At 33.0% G+C, this 20,516-nt stretch overlaps 2 protein-coding genes across 4 annotated transcripts in view; one reads left to right on the forward strand and one right to left on the reverse strand.

The window, feature by feature from the left end:
• Positions 1 to 1,939: 1,939 nt before the first annotated feature.
• On the forward strand, positions 1,940 to 7,902 carry LOC143064055 (uncharacterized). The gene is made up of 2 exons (XM_076236565.1): positions 1,940 to 4,426; positions 6,163 to 7,902. Exons 1-2 carry the CDS (start codon positions 2,210 to 2,212, stop codon positions 7,462 to 7,464), a joined length of 3,519 nt encoding a protein of 1,172 aa, XP_076092680.1. The 5' UTR covers positions 1,940 to 2,209; the 3' UTR covers positions 7,465 to 7,902.
• A 5,084-nt stretch (positions 7,903 to 12,986) lies between these two features.
• LOC143064068 (KAT8 regulatory NSL complex subunit 2-like) overlaps positions 12,987 to 20,516 on the reverse strand; it is a 486,386-nt gene continuing 478,856 nt past the window's right edge. For all 3 annotated transcript variants that reach the window (XM_076236586.1, XM_076236587.1, XM_076236588.1), the window contains 4 exons: positions 20,234 to 20,397; positions 19,295 to 19,540; positions 15,022 to 15,176; positions 12,987 to 13,584 (listed from right to left, as the gene is read on the reverse strand). In XM_076236586.1, the coding sequence (XP_076092701.1) occupies positions 13,045 to 13,584; positions 15,022 to 15,176; positions 19,295 to 19,540; positions 20,234 to 20,397 (1,105 nt within the window). In that variant the 3' untranslated portion in view covers positions 12,987 to 13,044. The remainder of the gene's footprint in view (positions 13,585 to 15,021; positions 15,177 to 19,294; positions 19,541 to 20,233; positions 20,398 to 20,516) is intronic.

A 20,516-nucleotide genomic window follows, 5' to 3' on the forward strand; every position in this document is an offset into this window, starting at 1 on the left:
TTTAAAAAGGCAGTGGCTATTTTTTCCGGCTGCAGCAAAATAATGTCTTATGTCAGGAACAGGTCCAGCCATTTAAAAAAGGAGGGGGGTCCAAACCCAGGATACAGGGGGTTCCATTTATATGTCCCCATTCAAATGCATTTATCGTTCCAAAAAAGTGATTTCAAACCCCGGAACAACACCCCTGGATCCACCACTATATGTGCTATTTGGCAAAAGCCTGCAAAATAGCCTCATTGTCGCTATTTTGCCAGCTCAAACAAAATAGTGAACTTTTTTTTAGGGTTTTGCTATTTTGCCAGTCCTATTTCAGATTTTAAACAGACTATGTGAAATACTGAAATATTTTAATATAGATTATTTACAGACTTCCTTTATTAAAGAACAGTATCAAGTATGTATATATGATTTAAACAATGTTTAAAAAAGACATGCTTTTAGAGACTTCTTACTGAAAATATTTATGCACCAATGATATGTGTGGCTAGATGTCAACTACTCTTTTTCCGCCTTGCATTCCTGGTCTGATGAATTCACTTGTAGTGAACTGCACTCATTTAATTACAAGTACACATGTTAATTTATGTTGAACATAGACGTTCGAAATTGGAAGATGACAATTTGTTCCTCAAATAAACTTATTGCTAAACTCGTGAGGGTTTTAAGCACTTTGCAAACGACAACTATGTGCAACTATGAAAAAGACTTAAGTGATTCGAGGTCAGGACTATAAATTCATGAAAACAAGAGCACCATAGAAACTTTACAAATGATAATCTAGTCTATGGTACAATATTATTAAAGTATTAACATTGATAAAGAAATATTGTACAGAAGATGCATTGAAATCTATTGTCAGCATTAACTTTATTCTATGAAAGATGCATAAATGTATAAAATGTTTATGTGCATTTTTTCGCAACACTGATACAGACGCAGAAGAAACAAGTGTTATGTGCAGCTCATGTCGCTTTCTTCTTGTTCCATTTTTTTTTTTATTAAAAGACACCAAAAGCAAGGCAATGGTTTTGTAACGCTTGTAAAGCATTTTTTAAGGTTGTCGAATGTTACTTTTTATATCAAAACTAATAGGATATTTTAATAAACGTTTTTAATTAGAATATCGTTTTTTTTTTTTCATACGGGTTTGCATGCTTTGCCTAATTAGCATTATATCTTTTTTTTAAATATCTTTTTTACAGACTTCCTATTGAAGAAAAATAAAAGTATCAATGTATGGTTTTAAAGATGTTTTAAAAAAGACATGTTTTAGAGACTTTTTAGTATAACATTTGTGTAGAATGAGGAATATTAATTTTAATATGAACGCTTTGTATAAATGTCTTAGAGAAGAATTATTTGCTTAAAGATTTCTAATTCAAGTGTATATATAACTCTTATTAATCTTAAAACCGACAAAAAACATAACTCAATACAAATCGCTATTTTGCCGGAGACGGTACAATAGCTCCACAGAGGCTATTCTACCGGAGCCGGCAAAAAAAAAAAAACCCACTGCCTTTAAAAATATTTACATCAACAAACAGCACGCGTATTAGATTTTTTTCAATTGTGTAAATCAAAATGAATTTAGAATTAAAAAAAAAGTAATTTTCATTTAAACTTCAATTCAGCATGGGTCGTCGTCAGGTATATGGGTGGGATGTGAGGCGGAAACATGTTTAGAATTTTTATTTATCATATGTATGGACAGTAAATAACGTTAAAGTCGTTTTAAAGACTACTAGAAAATGTGTTTTACTGACACATATTGATTTGCATGTATGCTGTTCCCAGATTGTTTTAACACAAGTTCTTTGCAGAAGTTTTAATGATCTTGAATGGCTATTCTGATAAATAAGTTACCGGTATGGCATCTTTATAGTTAGACCACTATAAACTGAATAACAAGACTCAAACTAAATATAATTTCCCACATGCATGGTATAGTCGTCTTGTATTTAAATACTTCTTTGTCAAAGTTTAAAATAGATTTATCGGTTTTACTGAATGAACAGTGTTATGAAAACCACCTCAATCGATAATCTTGACTTTTAAACGTGTGTAAAAAGAGTTGATTATTACCTGTGAGAACGGGTCGCTATAAATACACATCATTTACAAAGTTCGATAACATGCAGACAATTAAACCGGTGTTAAGAAGGAAACAAAAGATCAGTCCTTATTCTTGTTAGGGGTAATTATCTATATGAATACAGTGACAATGGAAATACCAAAGGAAAGTATTGATGCGTGTGGGAGTGAAGTCACTGTGGCCATGCTTTGTGAAAATGGAAAGAAGTACCCAATGTCCGAGAGTGTTAGATATTTAAAAATGGATATGACCACGATGAATCCGATAAATGATCCAGAAAGACCACACATATGTACGACATGCAGTAGAGGGTTCAAAAGTAATGTAGATCTACGAAAACACGTGAGAATACATACAGGTGAAAGACCATATGCTTGCAAACTTTGTAATAAGACGTTCACACAAAATGGAAACTTAACAATGCACATGAGAGCCCATACTGGTGACAAACCTTTCATTTGTGGCATATGCGATCATCGATTTGTAAATAGCAGTCACTTAAAGGCACATGCGAGGATCCATACTGGCGAAAAAATAAAACTACCGTTGAAACATTTTTGTAGTGTATGTGAAAAAGGTTTTACAAATCATAGGGACTTAAAGAAACACGTGAGAACCCATACGGTGAATCCGATAAATGATCCAGAAAGACCATACATATGTACGACATGCAGTAGAGGGTTCAAAAGTAATGTAGATCTACGAAAACACGTGAGAATACATACAGGTGAAAGACCATATGCTTGCAAACTTTGTAATAAGACGTTCACACAAAATGGAAACTTAACAATGCACATGAGAGCCCATACTGGTGACAAACCTTTCATTTGTGGCATATGCGATCATCGATTTGTAAATAGCAGTCACTTAAAGGCACATGCGAGGATCCATACTGGCGAAAAAATAAAACTACCGTTGAAACATTTTTGTAGTGTATGTGAAAAAGGTTTTACAAATCATAGGGACTTAAAGAAACACGTGAGAACCCATACGGGAGAAAAGCCGTATGCGTGTACAGTATGTGAAAAAACATTTGCACAAAACGGCAATCTCCATATCCACATGAGAATCCATACAGGATATAAGCCATATTCTTGTGATAAATGCGGCAAACAGTTTGCCACCAATAGTAATTATAATGTTCATATGAAGATACATGCTGGTAAATTTTCACAATATTGCTCTGTTTGTAATAAAGGTTTCACCAATAACTGTGACTTGCAACAACACATGAGAAAACACACAGGTGAAAAGCCGTTTCAATGTAATACTTGCGGCGAGCGCTTTAAACGAGAATTTAACTTAAAAGAACACACCATGAGGAAACATACAAAAGAAAATAATTACGTCTGTGGAGTTTGTGACAAAGGATTCATTCGTAGTACTGAATTAAAACTACACATGAGAGGACACACAGGCGAAAAACCTTTTTCGTGCGAGGTTTGTGGTAAAGGGTTTAGTCAAAACTGTGATTTGAATAGGCATATTAAAACACATGCTTCCCAAACAGATGAGAAATGTAGTAAACCATTTGTTAAAAAGGTTGATTTGACCAGACATATGGAATATCATACAGAACCCACAAACGAAAATTGCAATGGAAATAGTCAACATAGCGACTCGACTAACTTTACAGAATCAAAAAGTCAATTCATTGACTTGACTAGACTTGTGGATTCAAATAGTCATCAGAATGACTTAACAAGACTTTCAAAAGAAACAGGTCAATACCGTGACTTGTCTAGACATATGGAATCAAATAGCCAACACAATGACTTGACTAAACTTGTGGTTTCCAATACTAGTAATGTCATATCAGACAGTAATTTGGAATCAAGCTCTAGTTCAAACAGTATTTTGATAGGACAAAGTACATCTAATACAGAAAAAAGCTGCGATGAAAATTGGTATAGTGATCTTACTCAAAACATAATTTCCCATCCTAGTGAACATAACAAAACAATTGGTGATTTGGGCCAAATTAACTGTTTAAACAGCAATGAAAGACCAGATACTGTAGAGACCGGAACCCAGTCTTCCCATGATAGCGATTTGAACACAACTGAAACAATCCTTGAAGAAGTGAAACGACCTTTATACCTCTGTACAACGTGTAAACGAACATTTCCCGATAGTAATCGTTTACAATATCACGTGAAATATCACCACACTGTTACAGAACATAACATTTGTGGTATATGTGATAAAATTTTCAGCTGTACGAATTCTTTAAGAAGGCACGCACTACTCCATAAAGAAAGTAAGGAACAGGACTTCGCGTACAACTGTAACTACTGCAGTAAACGATTTTGGAACAAAAGTGATTTACAGGTTTGCTTTATTTTCCATATGTATTAGAAACTAGGCTTACTATATATAAGTGATAAGAATTATGTTAACAATATTTGGTGCCTGGAATTATTGCACATGTCTTTTTGATGGTTCCATTTGCCTTGACCCAATTTTCGTGGTTCGTTGATTAACATTTACTTAACCTGGTAAAGCCTGTTTCTAAGATACTATTAGCAATAGATTTACTGTCTTTGGTGCATGAAATGATTGTAAGATGCACATGTCTGCCTGTCATGAACCATATTAACTTGACTGCCTCATTTTCACGGTTTATTGGTCAATGTCAAGTTTGCTCAGCCTGTTTTTTCTTACACTTTTTTAAGCAAAACGTGAACTATATTTAGTGTATGGCATGATTACCGGTATAAGGTGTACTTTTATGTCTGCCAGTGTTTATTTGTAATTGACCTTATTGTCATCGATCATTGATAAAATTAAGCTTTTGGGATACTTGCAGCAAAACTTTATTTTTATAAGATTTTCATCAAGTCAATCATGGTCGGTACAGACGGTACATTTCATTGTGCATTCTTGATTTTGTTGTAGACCTCTAATAGTTTTTGGTAACTTACGGTTGCTGTCTACTTAAAGTCACAATACCTCACGTCTCCTTAATCGTGGTCCTAAATATGCATAGAACATTTGCAAATGAAGCGGATAAGTAAACAAGAGTGCACACGCTGAAATGTCTCGCCTTCTATACTAATCATTGATATTATGTTGATAGTAGTCAAGGTCACATGACATCTGCCCGCTAGACATGTATAGCTTACAATCATTCCATACAACAAATATAGTAGACCTATTGCATATAGTATGAGAAAAACAGACCAAAACACAACAATTTAACTATAACCACTGAACCATGAAAATGAGGTCAAGGTCAGATGACACCTGCCAGTTGGACATGTACACCTTACAGTCCTTCCATAGACTGAATATGCTAGCCCTATTGCTTATAGTATCTGAGATGTGGACTTGACCACCAAAACTTAACCTTGTTCACTGATCCATGAAATGAGGTCGAGGTCAAATGAAAACTGTCTGACAGACATGAGGACCTTGCAAGGTACGCACATATCAAATATTACTTATAATAAGAGAGAATTCAACATTTCAAAAAAATTGAACTTTTTTTTCAAGTAGTCACTGAACCATGAAAATGAGGTCAAGGTTATTGGACATGTGACTGACGGAAACTTCGTAACATGGAGCATCTATATACAAAGTATGAAGCATCCAGGTCTTCCACCTTCTAAAATATAAAACTTTTAAGAAGTGAGCTAACACCGCCGCCGCCGCCGCCGCCGAATCACTATTCCTATGTCGAGCTTTCTGCAACAAAAGTTTCAGGCTCGACAAAAACTATCGGTCATGCTATTAGTATGCTTTAATTTATAGCTTGTACATGTTGTAAAAATGGCGCAAGCAGGCTATCAAACGTGGAAAATCGACATTTAAAAGACAATACATTAAACTGATGATCGCTTGCGTAAACACTTGGAACCATTTTATCGTATATACGTCTTCATTCAATTACATATTAAAAAAATGTTACAAAAACGTGTTCAATAAGTGTTCAATCGATTAACACTTATACACATGATATACATGTACTAGTATGTTCAAAGTGTTTTTAATACAATTCAATGCAATGATATTAATATAACATTTCAAATGTTAGATCACAAATTTAAAAGTTTTTCTTATTACAGAAGCATACGAGAACACACACAGGAGACAAACCATTTATTTGCAAAATATGTCAAAAAGCCTTTGCCCGAGATGGCAACTTAAACGTACACATGAGGAAACACACTGGTGAGAAACCGTACGAATGCAACTCATGTGATGAGAAGTTTACGTACCACAGTGGGCTGAAATATCACAAGATGATGAGATGTCATAAAACTACAAGGGTCAAATCTGTAAGCATGGGCGGAAGTTCTCTGGATAATAAACGGACATATGTAAGTGTAGCTTGCAACACAGAAAATGAAAACATTGGTCAGTCATGTGTCTTCATTAACACAGAAACGTTTGATAAAAGCAATCATCTAGAAAATGACAGTAAACTTCCTCAATCAGAATCGATCAATCTAAATCGCTCACATATTAGTGAAGCTTGTGACATTAAGAATGAAAGCATCGATCAGGCAGGTGTTTTTATTAACAATGAAACGTTTGATAAAAGCAATCATATAGACAATTACGATAAACTTACTCGAGCAGAATCAGTCGATCTAAATCGCTCACAAGTTAGTGTAGCTTGCAACACGAAGAATGAAAACATTCATCAAGCAGGTGTCGTCAACCAAGAAATATCTGATAAAAACAACCATATTGAAAATGGCGATGAACTTCCTCAATCAGAATCAATCGATCTAAATCGCTCACATGTAAGTGTAGCTTCCAACATAAAGATTGAAAACACTGACCATTCAGGTAAATTCATGAACCCAGAAATGTTTGATAAAAGCAATCACATTGAAAATGGCAACGAACTTCTTCAAGCAGAATCAGTCGATCTAAATCGCTCACATGTAAGGGTAGGTTGCAATATGAAGAATGAAAACATTGATCAGTTGGGTGTCATTATTAACCCAGAAATGTTTGATAAAACCAATCATATCGAAAATGACAATAAACCTTCTCAAGCAGAATCAGTTGATCTTAATCATGGGTTTATGCATGAAAACATCCCTGGTGTTCCAAACTGTGAGAAACAGCTTTCAAATGATCACATTGATTCGGAAATTCCCAATTTCGAGTGTAAAGTTGACATTGGTCAGGCGGTAAATACTGAACACAGTATTGCATTTCACAAGAATTCGTCTGGAGACCAAACTGATTTATTTTCTCAGGAAATGGAAAATTGCATTAAGACAAAGTCCACCAGAACTAACCAAGAACCGCCCACCATAACTTATAATACGCGTTCGCGAATTAGAATTGAACAATCACATCCCTGCATGACAACTGGCAGGTGTTGTCTGCACGGTACTATATTTAAATAGTACAAAAACGATTTGATTTACTGATAAACCTTCTATATGAAGCGTGAAGGATTACTCAAACACAAAACATAATAAAGCCGACGGTGAAAGGTCGCAGATGTCTTCCCAACATCGTCCGTTAGCTCTAGAAACATTCATGTATGTGAAACACGTTTTGTTTAAGAATCCGTTACATGTTGAAGAGGAGCATGCTGCAGGAATCGATCAAATTATTTCCGTATTACATTTCATCAAATATAAACGTTTTTAAGTAAATAACTCTTGAAGGATGAGATGGCTAATTATCCGTTTGTTATTACTTTTTTACGATTTTTATGATTACTTTTTATACAACTCTTTTTTTTTTTTCATTTTTCTATAAAAAAAATCTTGTATATATTTAAAAAAAGAACATATTGTCTTTGTATCTCTTACACCTGCATAAAATATGCGATACTATGGTTGATATAAATCAACCAGTTCAGTTTATGCTTTTGATTTACATAAGGAGATGTTTTATGATTGCTGATTGACCAAATGATACATGTAGATTTACGGAACTTACAGTTACTGTCTTGAACAGTGAGCAAGTCTTTTATTGTTGTGCTGTCTATATTTGAGTTTCAGATTCTCAGTTGATTGTAATAACTGCAAACAAGAACTTTTAAACGTTAGTACTAGGAATAAATACAGCCCCTTCAGACAAAGTTGGTCTAAGAATGGATGACATCGCTAGTGTCTGTAGGCACATATTTAATGCGAGTAGTTGCAATTTTAAGTAAACCAATGATATACAAATGTACACTAAATTATTCAGTTATCCTTCTGATATATAAAACCAGACCTAAACATTGACCAATGAGAAATAATGTGGTCTATATGTCAGATGTTACCTGCAAGACATGTACGAAGTATAGTTTACCTAGTGCTTATAGTAAATAAGAAACGGAACAAAACACAACAACTTTCCATCGAGAATGAACTGGAAATGAGGTTAAAAGTCTGATGACACCCGACAGTTAGACATGTAGTACACCTTTGTACAATAATTCCATACTACACCTTGCATATATTTGACATCTCAAGTATATTCTTAGTGTCAATAAAATCTCAACTTCTACATGCATTTTCCATTAAATAAAACAACAAACCCAGATATTCTTTTGGAAATGACCAATTGTTCTACGATTTTGAAAACCTATTAGCATCAATTTAATTAAAAGCTATATTTTAATCAGATTGTATAAGAATATGCATTCGAAAAACAAAACTAGCACTTTTAGAGCTTGCATTTCAGATTTTGATGTATAGAAATTCAACGTTTTTAATCAAAAATTAAAAAAAAACCTTGAGGAAAGGTCATTAAAAGTAAGGGAGACTAACACTTTTCCTTTGCATTTAGTACCAGTGTAATCACATTATGCAAGTTTCTAAACAGAAAAAAATTGATGGAAAAATTAAATTGAATATGAAGTTATATTTTTACAGGCACTCAGTATAGTAACTGAAAAAAGTAACAAAACACAAACCTAACATTGACCAATGAACCATGGAAATCAGGTCAAGGTCAGATGATGTCTGCTTGAAAGACATGTACACCTTACAATAAATTAGTTATCTTTTTGCTTAAAGTAATGGACCTTACCAAAACTAAACAAGAAACTTTCTTTTACAGTTTGCTATGTTGAGTTGTTTCACCATTGTCCCAAGTTATGAGTTATTTTGAGCTCATGTAAACCCTGCACTTTCTCAGACTTGTTTTTGTCAAATGTTTTGTTTTAATTTAGGTCGTTTGAATTGTTTCAAATTTTGTCATGTTAGTGGCTTTAAAAACCGACTATACAGTATGGAATTTCCTCTGTGGGAGGCTATACAGTGACTTGTAGGTGTAATACCACCATTGATTTTCCCCTATTAGTCTTTGTTAAATTTGCACTTTTCAAAAAAAATTGCAGAATTTATCTTTGTTTCAAATAAAGAAATACTTGGCATGAGTAAACTTTTATCCTGTCCAGTACTATAGAAAATAATTCACATAACATTTCATTGCATATAAGAAAATAACAATCACTGGAAGTTAACCAATCAGATTTCTCCCCTTATTTAGTCTGTGTACAAGGTTTAGTATTAAGTAACCATGTAACCTCAAGTTTACAAAATATTCTATAACCAGGTGCTCCGCAGGGCGCAGCTTTATATGACCGCAGAGGTCGAACCCTGAACAGTTGGGGCAAGTATGGACAAAACATTCAAGCGTGATACAGCTCTGAATTTGTATTGTGATCAAATTTTTGACATTACATGTTTTTTTTTTTAAACAAAACAAATGTCAAGATTTTACAAATCAATTAAAGATTTCTTCTTCAAACTTTTTAAATCTAAAATTAAATAGTTGACACAGCATAGGTTTCCGACACAGAATGAATGTGGTCTATTGAACTTAAAAGTTTTTTTTTGCCATTGAGCAATTCACTATGCTGTTGAATATTAATCCTCTCAAAAAAATGTTTGAAGAAATTTTCTTTTTATTTATGAAATCTGATATGAGAAAAATTTAAACCCCCCCCCCTTTTTTTCACATCCCCGTTTCCCTTTTTCCAAAACTGATATCAATTCAAATTTCTAATGGAGTTTGCAACAATAACTACTCTTTTAAATACATCATAAAATATTAAAATGTAAAATAAAGTGCTTGTTATCACTGAATGGTAAAGATTGGTTGGTAGTAAAAGTGAATATACATTGTTTATTGTATAAAACAATAAAAAAAACTTCATCAGCAACATTTTACATTGGCAAATTTCCAATGAAGTTATTTACATAAAGTTATTGGCAAATAAAAATAGAAAATGACATCATAGTCATGTCTGGCAAATGTCCATTATCTAAAAACATTTTAGATAAGATAAGAAAAAAAAACTTCATCAGCAACATTTTATATTGGCAAATTTCCAATGAAGTTATTTACATAAAGTTATTGGCAAATAAAAATAGAAAATGACATCATAGTCATGTCTGGCAAATTTCCAACATATATTATCAACTACTATTCTATACAAAGAAAGATAACTCCAATTGAAAATTAATTGCTATTGTACAATATTGTGCAATTAGATATTTCTTGCTATTGTGCAATACTGTGCAATTGAAAATTTCTTGCTATTGCACAATACTTGATATGGAATCCTGATTTGGACCAACTTGAAAACTGGGCCCATAATAAAAAATCTAAGTACATTTTTGGATTCAGCATATCAAAGAACCCATTTATTCAATTTTTGATGAAATAAAAAAAGTTTAATTTTGGACCCCCATTTGGACCAACTTGAAAACTAGGCCAATAATTAAAAATCTAAGTACATTTTTAAATTCAGCATATCAAAGAACCCCAAGGATTCAATTTTTGTTAAAATCAAACTAAGTTTAATTTTGGACCCTTTGGACCATAATGTAGACCAATTTGAAAACGGGACCAAAAATTAAGAATCTACATACATAGTTAGATTCGGCATATCAAAGAACCCCATGTATTCAATTTTTGATGAAATCACACAAAGTTCAATTTTGGACCCTTTGGGCCCCTTATTCCTAAACTGTTAGGACCAAAACTCCCAAAATCAAACCCAACCTTCCTTTTATGGTCATAAACCTTGTGTTAAAATTTCATTGATTTCTATTTACTTATACTAAAGTTATTGTGCGAAAACCAAGAATAATGCTTATTTGGGCCCTTTTTTGGCCCTTAATTCCTAAACTGTTGGAACCAAAACTCCCAAAATCAATCCCAACCTTCCTTTTGTGGTCATAAACCTTGTGTCAAAATTTCATAGATTTCTATTCACTTAAACTAAAGTTATAGTGCGAAAACAAAGAAAATGCTTATTTGGGCCCTTTTTGGCCCCTAATTCCTAAAATGTTGGGACCAAAACTCCCAAAATCAATCCCAACCTTCCTTTTGTGGTCATAAACCTTGTGTTAAAATTTCATTGATTTCTATTCACTTTTACTAAAGTTAGAGTGCGAAAACTAAAAGTATTCGGACGACGACGACGCCAACGTGATAGCAATATACGACCAAAAAATTAAAATATTTGCGGTCGTATAAAAACGCCAAATAAAAAAATAATGGTGCTTTGAAATATCCAAGATATATGTTTATGACACAGAAATGTTTTACTGCAATAAAATATTGGATAAATTACCTACAACTGTCAAATTCAAGGGAATATTTTTTTCAATCCATTTTATGTATACACGTACAACCGGATGTGGTGTACCATGATTTGGTGGTATTACACCTGAAATTGCTTATATCAACTTTTTAAAAATCTGGTGGAAAAGTGTCACTTTGGCAATCAAAGTACACCTCCTTATTTGTATATCAACCCATGAGACTGTTGTTCAGTTGTTGTCATTGGTCATGCCTGTAATATTTGTTTTTTTGTAAAATGTTTTCTTATAAATAAGTCCATCTAGTTTTCTCTTTTGAATGTTTTATTTTTTGTTTGTTAGGTCTTTAATAATAGACTATACAGTATGGGTTTTTCTCATTTTGGAAGGTTTTACAGCGCCCTATATATCCGCTTTTTAAAGTCGGATGGATTGTTCATAAAACCATCTCAGCTTTTTTTTAATTGACCAATGAACCATGAAAACAAGGTAAAGGCCTTTCAATAAGACATGTACACCCTCACAATGAATCCATTCAACAAATTTACATGCAGTTGACCTGCTGCTAATAGACTAGTAATTGAGAAACGGACATATTCATAATTATTTTTTACCTTTACCATTCATAAATGAACCGAGGACTGAGGTGAATTCAGTCTAACAAACATGTATCCTTGCAAGGATCCAATATACCAGACATAATTATCTTACTACTCATAATAAGTAAGAAATTCACAGGTCATTAAACTTTTCTCATTTTCAAGCAGTCCCTGAACCATGAAAATGATAGACATTAAGATTGTATGTTGAATCCTGAGAGGCCTTAGTGAACATCCTCATTCCCAACCATTTTATGAGAAATGCTTAGCCAAGACCAGCCTAATACGACTGCAAAGGGTCAAACCCTGAACAGTTAGGTCAAGTTTGTTAAATGTGGTGAAAGATCTGAAAAATTTGAAATCTGGCATTTAATTTACCTAGTATGGTCTGATATCCAAAATCTCACAACACAGTTAGAAGCAGCAATTTAAAATTTTGAAAAATTCTTGGAAAAAGGTTAGAAGCCCCCACCCCCAATAAAAAAAAATTGTATCTGGTTCATTGGGCATGTCTGATAATTCTATCTTGTGACTGCACTAGTTCTTGCCATCAAATCTTTTTATCTTTTTTCTGTTTTGTAATGTTCTTTTCTCAAATTAACTAAATTCATGTTTTACACATCCTAACAAATTCAGTACTGTTAATTGGCAACCTCAATATGAAATCCATATTTCAACAATTTCCTTTAACGTAATAAGTTTGTAATTGACGATTACCCCCAGTCTTAAATTTTATCGAACATGTGAGTTGTTAATGGCATTCAAAAGACTCTACAAATCTGTATTTTTTTAATAAAGCACTATATGATAATGAAACTAAATGTAAAATTGTCTATGAAACACCATTTTCCAAACTGCTTCCCTGTTCCTTAGTGTTAGATTCCTTCTTTTCCTCTTCATCCATTGGCTCTTCCCCATTTTTAACATCAGATTCTCCATTTGTGTCAGTCTCTGTTTTGGGACAACCTTCAACATCTACATCGCCCTTTAGATGTTGAAGTAATAAACGAGTGCCATTTGATGTAGAGGGCTGTTCATCTCCTACTGGTGGTAAACTTATAGTTGGCGGGACAACTGGATTTAATTGTGTTTTAGGATCACATGACCCATTCATTTTTGCTGTTTTAGGTGGATTCATTATAGATTTTGTCATATTGTCATTTGCAGTTACCTCAGTCCTTTTTTCAGTCTCTTTTTGAGATAACTTTGGTTCAGTTTGTTCATGATCAGATCCAGAAAATATTAAATCAGGAAATTCTGGATTCTGTCCAAGAAAGTGATTTCCGAGGAGTAAGTCTTGAGGATTTAACTCTAAATCAGGCAATAAATTTTCTAACGCTTCTTTTGTTAACACAAGTGCTTCTTCTTTTTCCTGCAAGTATAAAATACAAACACTCTTATAACAAAACAGGACTTAGTAGACATATTTTAATTACAACACTTCAAAAAAAATGATACTGTAAACAGGGAAATTTTGGCGGTAGTTTAATTTTCGCAGTAAGAATAGAAACGCGAAAATAAAACGACGAAATGTTACATTTACTTTTACAAGTTGTGAATTGGATGGAGAGTTATTTCTTTGACACTCATACCACATCTTCATATATCTAAGCATATGAATAAAACATATATAGGACTACTGTATAACACTGATTTTATAGACGACACATATATAACTGAAATCATAACTGTATCTCTTAATGAAAAGCAGTGTTAGAAGTTATGAATTTAATGCAAATAGTGGACCATAAAAACGGAAGCAAACATAACGGATTTTGTTATGTAAACAATACTCATTGCAATTATGTTAATGATACATGTCAATCAGTAATAAAAGTATCACCTCGTTGAATCTACTACACAAATTAATCAGATAAAAAAATGGATTAATTATCATTAATCCTGACAGCATTTTATCTAATTCAATCCTAATTAGGTCAACTTTCTGATATTGTGTATGTGTTTTTTACAAGCAAACATTACAAACTTGTAATCTACTTTAACATTAACATGATAAATGAACCGAAAACAAGAGATTTCTGATTGATTTTATCACTTGATTTAAGATATCACTTTCCAAATCATTTATAAAAATATTTATATGGGCCAGGGTAATCGCGAATTCAAAACGGCGCAAATTTGGATTATGTTAGTAAATCCTGAAATAAAGACGGCACGAAAATTTCCCGGTTTACAGTATTTATAGGCTATAATTACTACCAGAAGTCAAATGATGGCATTTTTGTATGATGATGAAAAAAAAATCCTTTGATATATTAATACTATTGCAGAAATTTGCATTTACTGCACTTCTGCAGAAAGATAAGCATTTTTTTCAGGAGATAAAATGAGCTAATGTGAGTGAATGATAGTGGGTCGGATATTAATTAGAGGAACACTTTTCTATTTTATTCAAACAATGGCCCCTGTTTCATCTTTTACATTTCCATCTTAATAAACTGAATAAATTGTTTATCCAATCATCCTTGGGAAGACATTGGGACCAAAAGAGAGAAAGAGTAAACGTTGAAATTAAGATCTTTTGTATGCCAAAATTATCCAGAAAGGCTTAATTTCTAAGGTATTATTTTGCCATTTGAAACCCTGTCGCATGTATATGTTTTCTCCTCTAATGATTGCTTATTGGTTTTGAAAACAAAAACAAAAGGTAATGGGCTGCACTTTTTTGTAATTGTTATGGTTATGTTGTGTATCCTGCCTTCAACTTATAAAATTATTCTGCACTTAGCTTAGAGACAGCTAGATACAAACAAGAATGGCCTAAGTTTTCTAATATCATAGTACAAACCTCTTCTACTAGATGTATTCTTGGTTCACATTCTGAGAGTGGAGTATGTCTATGACATAGAGGTACTTCTTCCCATGATGCAACTGGACAAGTACAGCTGGTGTCTCCAAATGAACATTGTCTAAACAAAGCCTGGTGATTATCATTTAAAATATCTTGCAAGGTCAAGGAATTTGTAATACAGAGGAGTTGTTAATGAATGTAAATCAAAGCACCAAAGGGTGCTATAGGCAGTTAATCAAAAACCCAAAGGCAAACTTGGCCAAGTTCAGATGAATAGTGTAAAGAATTAGTAAAAATATTTATCTCAGGCATTGTTCTCAGCTATTTCTAAAGTATCAAATAACATGAATAATGCTTGTACAGTAATGTTTATGTTATGCAATCCTACCACTTTCAAAAGTTATTTCCAATTTATATTTATAAAGATTCCATGTCTGAGATTATACACATACACTGTCCTATGTTAGGGGAGAGTTTTGTGTCAGTTAAGATGTTTAAGCCGCCACATTCTGTATGCACCTGTCCATAGTGAGGACCCACTAATGTGGTGATTGTTGCTGTATATCATATTTATTTTTCATAATTGTTTTGTACATTTTTTTTAAATTTTAATTTCTTGTGTATACTTCTGATTTTAGTGTATGTCCAAGTTATTGTAAATGCTCTTTTGTTCCGACGTTGGAAAGTTCCGGGCGGAAAGAACTCACTAGCCGAAAAGTTTCAGAGGAACTTATTAGTATGTGTTACTTTGTTCTTCCTCTGATTTAAAAGTTCCACCGGAACAAAGTGACTAGTTGAAATAGTATACATTTTCGTTATTATGTAAAGGGGCCAGCAAAAGCAATCCTTTGGGTGTAGGAGTTTCTCCCTGCATTAAAGATCTATTGGTAACCTTCGACTGTTGTCTGCTCTTAGATCAGGTTATTGTCTATATGACACATTCCCCATTCTCATTCTCAATTTTATTAGGCACTGGATACGGTTACATGGAAATGTAACAACAATAAAAATATTATTGTTACACTGGAGACTAATTGCCGGAATGCAAAGTTGGGCGAGGAACTGATTTATTACGAATGTAACAATAATTACTGAGGCTACGGTTACATTACCCTGAGATTAATAGTAATCTCAGCATTACGTTATTGTTACCGGGTGGAGGGGTACATGAAAAACATGCCGATCAATGCATTTGAATGGGAGCATATAGTTGGACCCCCCCCCCCCTTTTATCAAATGGCTGGATCCGCCCCTGGTACTGATAGAAAATAAATATTATTATTCAACAAATGGTGTATAACTTTTTTGAATAGTTTTACGTATTAATGGTTTTGATGTTCCTAAAGATACTACTCAAGATTAGGAGTGCCAAAGGCGAAAAATGTAGTTCAATGGTTTCACTTTTTTAAAGTATTTAACTGCACACCTTCTCTTATTACTGTCATACTTTGAACCAATTTATTTAGAGTGAAAAACATTTAAACTTGGGATGCGTTTTAGAGGAAACTAAAACAATATCAAGACATAAATTTCATACAGCTATACAATTTGATGCAAATTGATACATCAAAAGCAAAGTTTGCTGACTGTCACTTTAATACTAAGAACTTCTGTATGTACACGTATCAGTGGAGGACTTTATTTCGTTCATCAAAAATGTGTCAGACTTTAAAAACACTTACTGGATTTGTAGAAATTGTCATTGTAAATAAAAAATTACAGTAAATAAATTGTATGTATGCATTGCAAATATAAAATAAATGTCTTCAACTTTTATTATTAGTACATATTTCTAGTCCCATCGTACATCACTGGTTTTCAACAAGTCCTTACCCAACCATGCATTCCGGCATTTAGTCTCCTATGTAACAATAATATTTTTATTATTGTTACATTTCCATGTAACCATACAGGGGCGGATGCAGGAATTTTCGAAAGGGGGGGTGCTAACCCAGGGCACCCAGGGCAAAGGGGGGGTGCAAAACATGTCCCGATACAAATGCATTGATCGGCAAAAATAAAGGGGGGGTGTGCACCCCCGGAACCCCCCCCTGGATCCGCCACTGCCATAGGCAGTGCCATACACCTTATCGCTATTAGTCCGCCATTACTGAAAATCACACAGGTTCCTGTAAAATTTTATCGTCATAAAACAAAATATCTGACGCCACAATGGAAAAGTTATTGTTTTGTTGTATGCGTCAAAAGTTCAAGCGGCCGGGTCAGCCGGGATTAGTGATAAGGTGTATTTTATAAAAGTCTCAAATTATAACTGAATTAAAATATCTTGATTACGGTTTAACTGTCTTCCATTACTAATATCATAATAAAAAAAACACATTTATTTAAACTTTAAATAACTGTAATAGTAGGAATTAAGAAAAACTTGTTTGTAACTTTAACTTGTTGAAAACATAAATGTTTCTCGAGCCTCGTTAGTCCATATATGTCAAGAAATTAGTGCTGAATATTTCCCCCCTTACATTTGTAACCAGGTACAAATCTTTTCAACTGTAACGAGTTACAAATGGGTACAACGATACATGATTGAGGGAACCGCATAGAATTGATTCAAGAACACTTAACGAGTGTTTAAATAAGAAAAATTATAAAAAGAAACATTATAACAAAAAAGTCGTATTTTTCTGAACCGGAAATCAAAAATTCCTTGTAAAGTAAAAACAATTACGGTGTGATACGCGTCACAGATTCGGACTTAATATTTTACAGAATATGCGACTTTGGAAGTTAAATAATGCCGTCCTTTAGAAAACAGTTGTTAAAGTTTTAATCTCAATATTTATTGAAGCACATTGAGCTTAACAAAACACGTGTAGCATTATGTTACATTGTAACACCAAAGCGAAACAATCTTAAAATGACCTTGACATCGACCAATCAGAAAACTACAATAACAACAACTCTATTTGACAAGCATGAAGGAAGTCATTTGCGAGATAACGGAATAATATAACGAGAATACAAATGAGCATACATTTAAGATTACTGAATTTAGATGATTTAAATAATCTCAATCATTTCAGACAAAAAACGAATAAAATGATTAATAATAAAGTACCTATGTATCATCAGAATCCTCCCAATTTAAAAGGTACGTAAATTTCGTCTTCTATGTAATTTGAAATTGCCGCCAACTTATATCAGCTGATTAATAGACTACTGACGTATGTAATACGTATCGATGACAAACAATATTCCTACGACTTTTGCCATTTGGGAAATGTAAACGACTCGTCTTTATAGATTTTCGGCGATCAAATATTTCATACAATTGTTCTTTGACATCTTAACCAACAGCACAGGGAATAATAAACTATAGAAGGATTTCTATCGAGCACTACTTCCTATGTGCAGCTTCAAAACTTTTGGGAAAATCGACGATTATTTAACGTTTTTATGGTAATATTTTTTATATTCCAGAATAAAAAGTATGAAAAAAGTGTCCAATTAGTTATAAATAACATGATAGCCAGCCAGATAATAAAAGTGGCACATATTTCAGCATTTATTGGGTAGAACATAAATCTAGGGTGCTCGCATAAAGCAGCTTAACTGCTTAAAAATATATTTATATATTCCATCAAAAATTTATTTATTCATCAAAAATAATTTTCTAAAGTATATATATACTCCATGACAATTTCTGACATCCCAAAAACAATTAATATCCTTAATTCTTCTTCTCTGTCTATGAATATTTCATGTTGATGTCAAAAAGATATATTTAGAAGACTTAAGAACAAAAATACAGTCAAACTGTAAATTGTTTTCGCTTTTCTATCCATACAGTTGCCTTTTGTCCCATTTTAACAGGCATTTTGTATTTCAGTGTTACCTTATACATATTTATGTGAAAGTTATAGCTGGTTGGGTTCTTGATCAAAATAATCTTAAGATCTTTAAGATCAAACTAGTATCATATTTCCTGAATAATTTCACTGTAACCTGTGCTAGGGGCCCTCTTAAACTTGCAGTGAGGGGACACTTTTTGCTCTGTTGAAGGCCTTACTGTCACTTTGAGATGAAGAACAGTAATAAAAGCCTAGTTTCTTTCCTTTGAGTGTGTTTTGCTGATCCTGTACAGTTTCAGTGTCACAGATTGGTACCCCATATAGTTTTTTTCTATTTAGTTCTTTCAACAAAGGTTGTTTTTATGCTAATGCAAAGAGATAACTGCTAATATAAACTGGTTAATAGCCTTGAAAAAAATGTTATCCTTAAAATTTTTACACATATTACAAAAGGATACGTTTAGAACAATATTTAGATAAAGGCATTGCTCTTTCTAAACATTTAGCACTGCCATCGATGTTGATACACCTAGGATAAGATGGTGGTCTGTAATTAGAACCCTCTGACACAGCTATTCTACGTTGCTTTGATTGTCGATGCAACAAAGCCTCTTTTCCATATCTTCTATGATATCGCTTTATGTACTTCAGTTTCTCATATTTATGTAATGTTTCAGGATCTTGTTTGTAGTCTCTGATACTCCCTGGAAAATGAAGATATATGTTATTCTCTCCTCCTATTTTATTATGTCATCATAGCCATAATGAATAATTTTGTACAAAGTTATCCTGAATCATAAGATAAATTTAGTTTTAAGTTATTTGCAACACTTCAGGAGAAAACATTAAAAATAGAAAAATCAAAATATCCATAGCTTTGGAAATAAGGTGAATTATAAAATTTCATGTTAGCAACTGTTTCCGACCAGATCTGTAGAGATTGGCCAATAGATTTCAAAGGAGATGATGATCATCTAATTTCCTCTTAAATTCAGTAGAAATCCTTGTGGCCTAGATTTCCTCAAATACTAATGGCCTGTGAGTTTGATAGTAAAAGAGTAATAAAAATGGTATGAATGTATCCAAAAGTGAGCAAATCTTGTCTTCTGTATTAAAGTGCATATATTTTTTAGGATTCTAAGAGAAAAGGAAGAAATTTCACTTTGTATCCTCTCAATATCACTGTAAATGTTTATCTGTATAAAATTTATGCATCTGTCAATAAAAGTAAAACCATTAAACTAAAATATGTATGTCTCAACTAATTGCCTCAAATAAGTTTCAGAAACCATATTGTACAGTATACCTTTAGGAAAATCTGGGTTTCCCAATCCTATGTTGCATCTATGACTGGCCTCAACAAAAGAATTAATTACATATACATGTGATATACACACCTAAAGATTCCTTTTCCTGTTTGTAAGTATGCAAGTATTTTCTTCTCTTCTCCTTCATAATATGTTGTAATCTTTTGAACTGGTCGATATACAGAGATTGTAGCCGTATCAATTTATCTCTCATGATTAATGCTACCTCCTCAGCTGTATATATTCCAGCATACCTACAATTCAAAATCAATATCAGGAAATAAATAAAAAACAGATATGGTATATTATTTAAACTTCATTTTGTTTGTTATGTGTCATAACAACAGGGGTCGAAATTAGCGCTAGTCCGGTG

This window comes from Mytilus galloprovincialis, chromosome 2 (genome assembly GCF_965363235.1).
Source record: "Mytilus galloprovincialis chromosome 2, xbMytGall1.hap1.1, whole genome shotgun sequence".
NCBI classification, from domain to species: Eukaryota; Metazoa; Mollusca; class Bivalvia; order Mytilida; family Mytilidae; genus Mytilus; species Mytilus galloprovincialis.